Raw genomic sequence first — 12177 nt, 5'->3', positions numbered from 1 at the left:
GAGGTCAAATACCAATCTTTGTGGCACACCATTCTTTACATCTTGCCAACCTGATAAAGGCCCACTTATGCTTATACTTCGCCTCCTGCTAACCAGCTAATCTTCTATCCAGTCCGGTATGCTATCTTTGACATTTTCACTTTCTGAAGTAACCTTTGGTGTGGCACTTTAAAGAAGGGCTACACCTGTTTTTAACAGGCATCCTGATTTCTTGATCAGAAGAGCAAGTTAAAAATACAGACAATAGAAATAGAGTAAACCAAAGAAATACAATTCTCTGGGGAGTTTAAATGTCTGTCGGCCTGCTTTCCAGTAAATAAACAGAGTCAAAATATCTCCAATCAAATTGACATAGTGTTTCCATTTTGAAGGTCAGTTTAAAGAACAGAGAGTTCTTGAAAACACTTTCTTACTGTAAACCTATTTGTAAACAAGTGCATTGCGTACATCAGTGTCATATACATGTGACGAATTGTGTAAGCTACAGATGAAGTACCTAATGGGGGGGTGTGGTGTGAGGGGAAAATGTCTGAGAAAATTTCGCAACGGAATACAAATTTTGCAAAGCATTTTTTCACTAAAACTGTGCTGTTTTAAAGGGCTCAGAACCATTTATTTGTATGTTCTTAATATATAATGTTAAATGTTTTTAAGAATGCATTTGAAATCCAGTTTCCTGCAAAGCAGGTGCTTTACTCTGAGGCAATCTCAAGCTGTGAACAAACAGAAAGGCCAGTGCCTTGAACAGATCTTGTATGTTTGAATAAATTTTCTGTGAAGATGCAAATTTTAATCTTCAGCCCATGGCTCATATTTGTTTGGCCTTTGTGGCTAACTGTGTGCGTTATGCTAAAGATCGACTGTTTACTGACTCATCTCCTTTGATATGCTTTCTTGAAAAATACAGTGGCTGAAACAAATTGAAGGAACAGAAGCTGCCCTGCATCAGAAGATGCTGGACCTGGAGATTGAGAAGGTATCTTTCTGCATGTTAACACATCAAGGATATGATGATGATAGGAAACTATTGGAAAATCGGGGTGGGGAATTCAAGAGAGGGGAATCTTGTCAAGTGAGTTTAAAAGGCAATGTGTGAATTGAGAACCCAAATGCTGTGGATCATGTGGATCACCATTTGTTTCATTGTTGTGATTGTCACAGCATTATTGTGCTTCAAATGTGCAGTGCATATTCTGCTGTGAATGGAAACATGGAAGTTACGAAGCTCACAAAGCATTTTTGCATTTTTGAAAAAAGGTGCAGTTGCATGCCGTGAGGGATTCAGGGAGAAATAGCGCCACATATTGTCATGCTGAACTAAATGATATCAATGCACAGTCTGTGCTGATTAGTGAATTAGTGTTCAGAAAGGAGGGGTAAACAAAGGGATTTCTAAAGTATCACTGTAATAATTACTATTTTTTATACTGTGCTGTTTCTGGTAGTAAAATTGGGGAATATTTCCATGAGACGCCTTTTCTTCTGATTTCTTTTCCCTAATGTGAAGTCACTCTCATCTCTCATTACCAATCAGAGTTTGACCCTTTCTGACGAGTGCGCAGTCATATCATTAGAGTATAGGATAATGAGGTCCTTGGCCCAGCAGCCTTGAATTTCTTGGTTTTCAGTCACACTGCAGCAAGAGCAAGTTAGAGTGAGAGGTGGGAAGCTGCAATCATTGGGCTAGTCAGAGGTGAGGGCTTCCTGAGCTGGAGGACATCGAGCTGCTGCTGCTGCAGGTCAAAATGAGTTGTTTGTTTTCAGCGTTGTCCCTGTACAATTTGAGTGGACAGGAAGTAGCATGGGGTGGGGCAAAATGAGAGTTTAATGGCATTTAATAACGATGGAGATTAACTCTTGCTTCATTCCCCCTCCTTATGTGAAGACCTTTATTAAGAGATGCATATAAAGAAGGAAACTTCACCAAAGCATTATGTCGGTAGTATGTTAAGAGAGATTATCGTGTAGTGGTAATGCCACTAGACTTGGGTTGCTGGTGGTCTGTGGGCAGTGTTTCAAATCCTACCCTGACTGCTATCAGAATTTAAATTCAATCACTAAATCATGGATATAAGTGGAAAGCTAATCTCAGTGATGTCCTTTCGAGAAGGAAATCTGCTGTCTTTTTCTGGTCTGACGTACATTTGATTCCCGACAGTGCAATCTTGTTGACTGTTAACTGCCCTCTGAAATGGTCGAGCAAACCACTCACGTCAATGCCAGTGGGGGATGGTCAGCAAATTCCATGCAAGAGTAAAATAAAAGCCCCTGAGGATTGGCAGATGCCCTGGCTTGTCCAAGCGGGTTTCTTTGTAGCTTATGACGGTTAGTTAGAACACAGAACATAGAACAGTGCAGCACAGTATGGGCCTTTTGGCCCACGACGTTGTGCCAAGCATTTATCTTCATCTAAAAACAACCTAACATGCGCACCCATCAATTTACTGCCTTCCACGTGCTTGTCCAGCAGTTGCTTAAATATCCGTAATGGCTTTGACTCTAATACCACCGTTGGCAGTGCATTCCACGCATCCACCACTCTCTGTGTAAAGAACCTACCTCTGACATCTCCCCTAAACCTTCCTCTAATGACCTTAAAATTATGATCCTTTGTGACAGCCATTTCTACCCTGGAGAAATGTCTCTAGCTATCTACTCTATTTATGCCTCTCATTACCTTGTACACTATGTCAAGTCATCTCTCTTCCTTCTTCTCTCCAATGTGAAAAGCCCGAGCTTACTCAACCTCGCTTCATAAGTCAAGCCATCCAATCCAGGCAGCATCCTGTTAAATCTCCTCTGCACCCTCTCTAAAGCATCTACACCCATCCTATAATGAAGCGACCAGAACTGGACACAATATTCCAAGTGAGGTCTAACCACAGTTTTATAGAGCTGCTGCAAAACCTCGTGGCTCTTAAACTCAATCCCTCTGCTAATGAAAGCCAAAACACTATACACCTTCTTAACAACCCTATCAACTTGGGTGCCAACTTTGAGGGATCTATGTACGTGGACCCCAAAATCCCTCTGTTCTTCCACATTGCCAATAAACCTGTCTTTAACCCTGTATTCAGCATTTAAATTCAACCTTCCAAAATGAATTACTTCACATTTATCCAGGTTGAACTCCATCTGCTACTTCTCAGCCCAGCTCTGCATCCTGTCAATGACTTGTTGTAGTGTGCAATAGCCCTCGACATCATCTACAACACCACCAATCTTTGTGTCCATTGGTAAACTTACTAACCCACCCTTCCACTTCTTCTTCCAAGTTATTTATAAAAACTACAAAGAGCAGAGGCCCAAGAACAGAACCCTGTGAGACACCACTGGTCACTGACCTCCAGGTGGAATACTTTCCATCCACTGCCACCCACTGTCTTCTTTTGGCCAGCCAATTCCATATCCAGACAGCCAAATGTCCCTGTATCCCATACCTCCTAACTTTCTGAATGAGCCTACTGTGGGAACCTTATCAAATGTCATACTGAAACCGATATACACCATATCCACTTATCGACCTTTGTCAACTTGTCACGTCCTCAAAGAACTCATTAAGGCTTGTGAGGCATGACCTGCCCCTCACAAATCCATGCTGAGTATCTTTAATCAATCTATGTTTTTCCAAATAGTTATAAATCCTATCTCTCAGAATGCTTTCGAGCACCTTGCTTACCACAGACGTAAGACTGACTGGCCTCTAATTCCCAGGGATTTCCCTATTCCTTTTCTTGAACAGAGGAACATGAGTTGTTCTCCATTTTTATGGCCCATGCACATTTCAGGCAGCCACAAGCAATTCTTGCAATGCCCATGACAACTTACATTTATATAGTGCCTTTTACACAGTTAAAAAAGTCCTTCAGTGCTTCACAGGAAGGTCATTAAACAAAATTTGGCACAGAAGGAGATACCAGGAAAGGTGAGGAAAAGCTTGATTGAAACTTGACTAACTAAATAAACTAGTTGAATCTTAGCCAAGGTATTAGGTGCGGTTCTGGAATCCCACATTATTGGAGGGATGTGATTGCGTTGGTGAATATAATTACCAGGATGTTGTCTGGGCTGGAGGGTTTTAGTTATGAAGAGAGATTGAATAGACTGGAATTGTTATCCTTGGAGCAGAAGAGGCTGACGGAGATATAATTGAGATGTGTAAAATGATGAGGGTAGACAGGGCAAACAGGAAGTGACTTTTCTCAGTTGTGGAGAGATCAATGACCAAAGGTCATCGATTTAAAGTAAGGGGTTTAGAGAGGACATGAGGAGATACTTTTTTTACCGGGGGGGGTGGTAGGATTCTGGAATTCACTGTCAGTAAGGTTAGAAACCCCCATTTCATTGAAAAGGTATTTCGATGGGCACTTGTGATGCCAAGGCTATGGGCCAAATGCTGGACGATGGAGTTAGGATAGTTAGGTTGTTGTTTCTGACCAGCATAGACTTGATGGACCGAAGGGTCTTTTTCTGTGATGTAGACTTCTGTGAAGTTGCTAAGAAGTTGTTTTTAAAAGAAAAATGAGAAAATAGGGAAATGGAATGGTTTTTGGAAGGGAATTACAAGCTTTAGATTGGAAGCAGGGTCACAAATTGTGGAATGATGAGCTCTGGAGATGTGTAAAAGGCTAGAATTTTACAACCTCAGAGATTTTGGAGGGTTGTATGGCTGGAGGAAATCACTGGGATAGGGAGGCCGTGGAGGGATAAAGCGAGCCTAAGAATTTTAAAACTGAGGTAATGCTCATTCAGTGAACTGTAATATTCATATATATTTTTGATGTGACTGATATCACAGCAAGGGAAGACAGTAAATAATGGGAATTCTTAGCAAATAACATATTTATTGGGAGAGAAGGAGAATGTTTCAGGTCCATGACTTTTCATCAGCGTTGGGATAAATTAGAAAGGTGAGAGATTTTGAGCAAGTGAGATAGAGGGGGATGGAATAAGAACTACAGGGAAGGTGTTTGCTTGGATGGGCAGAGACATGAGAGATTAAAATATTTGGGCCCATGGAATTGGTAATGCGACAAGTAAAGATTCAAAATATGTGTTGATCGAAGATGCAAATGGAGGGATTATGAATCTAGAAGCAAAAACATGAGCAATTGAGAGTAAGACCTAAGGCTACATTTATTGCCAACATTGCCAATGAGTAACACAGTGAATGGCATTCTCTGAAAGAGGCCAAAGTGTGCAGCAAATGTGGGGCCAATACCTTTTGCTATGCTCAAAATCTATAAAGAAGGAAGTGGATAGAGTTATTACAGTGCAGACGAAGGCTATTTGGCCTACTGGCTCCATCCATTCTCAGGTATCTCAGACACTTAAAGCTGAGGGATCAAAGAGGTAGTCTCCATGTTCTACCGTCTCACATGGAATAGCAACAAAAATGACAATGTCTAAGAATGATGCTGCATTTCTCCAAGACCAGATGAATATCTGACAGTGCCCCAGACAGATTGTGGCATATTACATTGAGCCGTCTCAAGGACTTCAGCATGGGATCAGATTGATTTCTTTGGAGGGCCCTCAGAATACGTGCAGCAAGTTTCCATTCGAAGCATGCCTATCAATTTGAAAGTGGGATAACCATTTATCAGTGTTGAGCAAGGTTTACAAGGGAGAGTGCGCTTTAGTACAGTGAACAGAAAGAAGTACCACTGCAACATTTTTAAGGACAAATAGGTCCCTAACGAGACAAAATGCAACCTGAGTTTAAGAAATAAGCGCTACCAAGCAAGTAAAGAGAACAAGAGCATAACCGAACAATGCTGGGGAAGCTCAGGGGACCTGAACAGCATGCATGAAGGGAAACAAGAGTTAACATTTCAAATCATTGACGTTTCATCAAAACCATCAGATCTTATCTCATTGACGTCTCATCAAATGGCAGGGGTGGAACAGGTTCAAAGCAAGTATGGAGGCAGGGAAAGGAACAGAGAAAACTACATGTGTAGTGAGCTGTTGCTCCTGGAGTTTTGGTTGAGCTTTGTTGAAACTGTATAGCAGGCTGAGGGCGGAGTAGGAGTGGGGCGGTGAATTCATGAGGGGTGAGTGGAAGATTCCAATCATGCTTCCAGACTGGATGGAGGTTTCCGCAAAATGATCATCCACTCTGTCTTTGGTCTCCCATATCAGGAGCAGCGAATACTATACATTAAATAGATCGCGATACAAATGAAAATCTATTGTATGTGGAATTCCCCACATACAGTAGATTTTAATTTGTATCTTTATCAATTTAACGTATAGCATTGGGCACTGGATGCTGGGAATAGAAAAGGGAAAAGGGCAAGTGCTGCATCTGCTACTTGGGAAGATGCTGTGGGAAGGGAAGCAGTTGATCAGGGAGATGGAAGATATGGACCAGGGTGTTATGGAGCGAGTGGTGCCTTCAGAATGCTACAAGGCAAACAGAAGATTGGAATAAAAGTGAAGTACTGCAGTTGCTGGGGATGTGAAATAAAAACAAAAAATGCTAGAGATGGCATTTTGGCCATCACTGCAAGAGGATTTGTGTTCATTTACAAAGAGTAACTTGCCATAGAGGGAGTACAGCAGAGATTCACTACATTGATACCAGGGATGGCAGAACTGACCTGTGAGGAGAGATTGGTTCAATTAGACATGTAGTCCCTACAAGTTGGAAGAATGAGAGGGGATCTGATTGACACACACAAAATTCCAACAGCACTGGACAGATGAGACACAGGGAGAATGTTTTCCCTGATTGAGGAGCCTCAGGAATGCAAGGTAGACCATTTAGAGATAAAGGAACAAGCTTTTCACTCAAAGGGTGATGAACCTGTGGAATTCTGTACTACAGGAGGCTGTGGAGGCCAGACCACTAAGTATGTTCAAGGAAGAGATTGATAAATTCTTAGATATTAGAGGCTTCAGGGGTTTGGAGAAAAAGTGGAAAAAAAGAGGAATGAGATAGAAGATCAACCATGACAATATTGAATAGTGGAGGAGGCCTGAAGGGCCAAATGGCATCCTGCAGCTCCTAGTTTGTACATTTCTGTGGAGAGAGGGAAACCAAGTCAATATTTCGAGTCCAAGGTGACTCTTCTTTGATTCTGAAGAAGATTGCAACAGACTGGAAATGTATTCTCTTTCTCTCTCTCTCCACCAATGCTACCAGACTCACTGAGTTTCTCCAGCATTCTCTGCATTCAGAATAAGAGATTATGTTTGGTGGTGGCATCATGTTTGGGGTGACAGAAATCTGTTAAAGTGGACACTGAGGTGAGGGAACGGGGCGTTAATGGAGTAGGATTTTTAAGAGGTGAGACCGAAGTTCAGCCACATGGCATTGTCCCACCTCCGGAACACTCTAGGTCAGGAACCCGTCCTCAAGTGACAGGTAGCCGACTGTAGTCATTGGGTTCCTCTCCCATGATTTTCACAACCAGAGATAAGATGTGTCCTTTTGGCAGCTTCGGAATAATTGGAAGCTGCCCTCCCAGCCTCGCTTAGAAGCTGAGACAGAAAGATGGCCAAAGCTGTGATCACAGACTGCCCTGTGCTCCGTCCACACTAGTGAGGTGGCAGCTGTGGCCATTTTTATTTTCAACTCTTCTTGGCACCTTCATCTCGTGACATTATCTCTCCCTCTCTCCCCCCCCCCCCCCCCCCTTACTTGCTTTGGTAGGCTACTCCGCCAGATGCTCTGCTGTACTGGGAGCCCACTCATTGTCCAGACCACGAGGTGAACTTATCTTCTCCCACTCATCTCTTTCAGAATCTTGTCAGTGACTTTTCCTAAGACCTGGTAGGGTCGGAACCTGGATTTTATCCCAGTGTCGGAATCCTAACCCTAAAACAAATTTGCGGTCCTCTCTTTCAGGCTGTTGACCTTTTAGCAGAACATTAAGATGTTTTCAATTTAAAGAAACGCAACAGACTTTCAGCAAGTTGAAATGAAAGCTGGCAGATTCGGGCTGTGCGTTAAAAGCTGAATGTTTAATTCTCTTTTACCAGGAGCAGTTTAGCAAGCAGAAGGGCTACCTAGAGGAGGAACTGGATTACAGGAAGCAATCTCTGGACCATGCTTATATGGTAGGATCAGTATTCCTTAGTGTATTTGTCAGTCAGGATGAAATAAAGTTTGAAATATGGGCATATCAGCAATGGGCAGGTGGTACTAGCTGTAAAGATGATGGAGTGAGAGGGACAGAGGTTCCTTGTTGAAACAGTTCCAAAAATAACTTATTAAGACTGCATTATTATCACTAATGAGTAAAATGTATGCCAATTATATCACCATTTTTAGTCCTTCAGTATAGACATTTTCCTAGATCCACATGAAGAGTACACCAGGCTGTCAAGCAGTTATGAGAAACATTGGGGAGAGGAAGTCAACATTGTTGTATACATTTAATTGATGTAAAATGGTACGGTGACACCTTGAGCAGGGGAAGAACCTCTATTAACCTGTGTGTCTGCCTGCATCACTGCTAAATCCATCAGGGTCCTTCTTCTAAATCATGCACCCATTTCCTGAGCCACTTTTACATCCAGCTGACTGCAGCAACATCAAACAGGCACTCAGTGTTGCCAAGTCTGTGACCAGCCCTACTAGGGCTGCTTGGGATCACTATTAAGATGGAAATATTTTTAGAATCATAGAAACCTTACAGTGTGGATAGAGGCTATTTTGCCAATCAAGTCTATACTGATGCTCTCAAAGAGCATCCCATCCAAACCCGCATCCTATTCCTTGGAGCCCCACATTTTCCATGGCTAACCCATCTAGCCTGCATATCCCTCAACATTTACCGTGCCCGATCCACCTAACCTGCACATCTTTGGACAATGGTAGGAAACCAGTGCTCCCAGAGGAAACCCTCGTAGACATTGAGAGAATGTGCAAACTCCACACAGACAGCTGCCTGTGTTTGGAATCAAACCAAGATCCCTGGCATTGTGAGGCAGTAGTGCTAACCATGGTGTCAGACTTGATGTTGTGCTGAGAGGAGCGCTCCTCTGTTTGCCCTGTTCCTCTTTTCCCTGCTTTCCTTCTTCCCAGTATTTATCAAAGAAGGAACTGCATTGAGACAAATGGCTCAAGTTGGATTGAGTCACGGAGGCAATAAAACTTAAGAGCAGGCATCAGAATGATCGTTGGGCCTGGAGCTCACTGTTTGTTAAGTCCCCAAGAATAGGCCGCAATAAATGTAGCACTTATTAATGTCAGACATTTCTGAATTGTCTTACTTTGAGAATATGATAAGATCACCTCGATTTAAAATATTAACTTATTCTAATTGATTTCCTGTGATGGTGCTCATAAGACAAGCAGAAATTTTGCCTCACTCTTCACCTTCCCCTTAATGAATAATGAACAAATAATATGAAATGCGACATGTATAAACTGGCATCTACATCTTTATTCTCAAAGTTTACTCTCTGAATCCCCCAGTATCAACATCCTGGGGATTACCATTGACCAAAAACTCAACTGCACTTGCCATGTAAATAAAGTATTTATAGGAGCAAGTCAGAGGCTAGGAATACTGCAGCAAGTAACTCACTTCCTGAATTGCCCAAAATCTATCCACCATCCACAAGGCACAGGTCAGGAGTGGGATGGAAAACTCTCCACTTGCCTGGAGGAGAACAGCTCCAACAACACTCAAGAACCTTGACACAATGCAGGACAAAGCCACCCACTCGATTGGCACCACATCCACAAACATTCACTCCTTTCACCACCAACGCTCAGGAGCAGCAGTGTGCGCTATCTACAAGATTTCACCAAAACTCCTTGGACTGCATCTTCCAAACCCATCACAATTTCTATCCAGAAGAACAAGAGCAACAGTTTCATGGCAACACCACCACCTGCAAGTTCCCCTCCAAGCCACTCACCATCCTGACTTGGTTCCTTCACTGTCACTGGGTCAGAATCCTGGAATTCTCTCCCTAAGGGCATTTTGGGTCAACATGGATTGCAGGTGTTTAAGAGCATCACCTTCACAAGGGGTAGCTACAGATGGGCAATAAGGGTTACACCTAAAACTTCGACTTCTCCACCTCCTGATGTTGCCTGGCTTGCTGTGTTCTTCCAGCCTCCTGCCTGTCTATTTTGGATTCCAGCATCTGCAGTTTTCTTTACTATAGCCAGCTAGCGACGCACACGTCCCATGAGTGAATTTTATAAAGTACAGATTAGTGTTTTGCCTCTACCTCAGAAAGTCATCTGTTTACTAAAGAAGTGAGACTACTCGTAAATCATTCTTTTTGTGGTAAGATGTGATCAATGTTGGTGTAGCGGTATCTCAGGTGGTAAGCTGCCGATGTAGGTTCCACTTTTGGATTTTAATCCAGGTTATCACATCAATGCAGGTACAGTCTTTTTGATGAGACTGAAATATGATTTTACTCACAAGTGATATTAATTCAGGCTTTGTTTTATACTGATGCCTTACCTGTCTCAGGTGGATACAATGGATTCCATGACACTACTTAAAAAAAAAAGTTAGGGTGCGCTACTTGTTCAGGGTTCTAACTAATACACATTTACAACACTGAAGAGTAGATGGTCTGGTCATTATTTCATTGCTGTTTCTGGGACTCTGCTGTATGCAATTTGGTTACCGTACTTCTTGCAATACAATATTCTTTAGTCAAGAGAACTTCATTGATTGTAGAAGACTTGGGACACCTTGAGATCTTGCAAGGCATTTATAAATTTGAATACTGGACTCCTTTTGTCAAAAAAAGGACTCATTTCTAAAATTAAAAAAAAATTGATAATGTGGAAGTGTTGTCTCACTGCACAACAAAAAGAAAGACTTGCATTTATATAGCACCTTTTGCAATTACAGAACACTCCAAAGTGTTTTGCAGCCAATGAAGTCCATTTGAAATGCAAACACTGTTGAAAATTAGGAAACACAACAGCAAACTGGCAACAAAATGATAATAATCAGATGATCTGTTTTCTTTTGTGATGTTGATTCAGGGATGAAAAGAAATAGTGGGATTAATTCCTTGTTCTTTTTCAAAATAATGCCCTGGATTATATGGATCAACAGGTGGGCTCTAGGTTTGACATGTCACCTAAAAGATGGGATCCTGGCTACAGAGTGCAATGTCTATCCCTCTGACTATACTATCCGTGATCCGTGATTCTCTTTTTTCCCACCTGTGAATGCCTCCTTGCACATCATTCTGTGGTCACGTTGCTCATCCTCCCTACAGCCCCCACTCTCATCCACACAGGGAGCAAGAATCTTAAACCTGTTAGACAAGCTGAAGGGCTGAGGCTCCTTCAACACTACCTTCAGGACCCTCTACCTGTCTCGCTCATAGTCACACCCTCCTGCCCCTGACCACTGACTAAATTTGAGGTCGTTACTCTAAGGGGTGTGACTGCCTCCTGAAACACACCACCCAGGTAACTCTCACCCTTCTGAGTTGGCACAGAATTTGAAGGTCAGACTGCAGCTCACCAGCTCTGAGCCGGAGTTCCTCAAGCAACTAACACTTGCTACAGATGTGGTCACTATGAACCACAATGAGGTCCACCAGCTCCTCTATCATGTAGGAACAACACATTGGTTGGCTTGGCATTTCTCTTTTAATGACTTAATTCCCAATTTGAGTTTTTTTTTGTACAAATTTTGTCCTGGTCTGTAAATATTTACAACACTTACCTTCAATCTGAAAGTGACCTGTAATACATGTTCAAATTGTATCACCAACCAATGAACTTAGGAGTTACCTGAGATGTCTCTCTTGTGCTGGGTCCCTGAACCTGGGCTATAATTTATCCTGTTAAAAAAAAAAACAACTGACAGACTATTAGCCGGAAAAAGCAAGCAAAAGGCACCTCATCCTCTCTGGACCAAATTCTCAAGTTGACACCAGATTCCTAAGTTATATACTCACTCGGGCTGTGCCTCACGCTGGATGGGATCTCTCCTTCCTGATTATGTGAAGCTAATTGATGCAGTTGCTTCCTGCAGTTTTTCTCCATTTAAATAATACTTTTTCTCCCTTCCAAAAAGAACAACTTCACAGTTTCCAACATTTAGGTTAACAGAAAACCCTGTACTTAACAAAACTACTGCTTTTTTGCAGTTACATAAATACTAACCACAACAAGAAAAACCTACAAATTATTAACTTATAACTGTACTAGTTGAAACTTCACTCTGTTTT

At 42.1% G+C, this 12177-nt stretch overlaps 1 protein-coding gene across 1 annotated transcript in view; it reads left to right on the top strand.

Annotated features, from left to right (window-relative positions):
- The window catches only part of LOC122539414 (janus kinase and microtubule-interacting protein 1-like), a 419997-nt gene that overhangs the window by 358710 nt on the left and 49110 nt on the right, over window positions 1–12177 (top strand). The window contains 2 exon segments of the mRNA XM_087980036.1: window positions 908–976; window positions 7990–8067. Of these exon segments, the coding sequence (XP_087836162.1) occupies window positions 908–976; window positions 7990–8067 (147 nt within the window).

Source organism: Chiloscyllium plagiosum, unplaced genomic scaffold (assembly GCF_037043375.1).
Source record: "Chiloscyllium plagiosum isolate Xiang-an unplaced genomic scaffold, Cpla_swu_hap1 HiC_scaffold_36, whole genome shotgun sequence".
Taxonomy (NCBI): domain Eukaryota; kingdom Metazoa; phylum Chordata; class Chondrichthyes; order Orectolobiformes; family Hemiscylliidae; genus Chiloscyllium; species Chiloscyllium plagiosum.
Note: the sequence above shows the minus strand (reverse complement) of the source record. Positions and strands in the feature narration are given on the sequence as shown.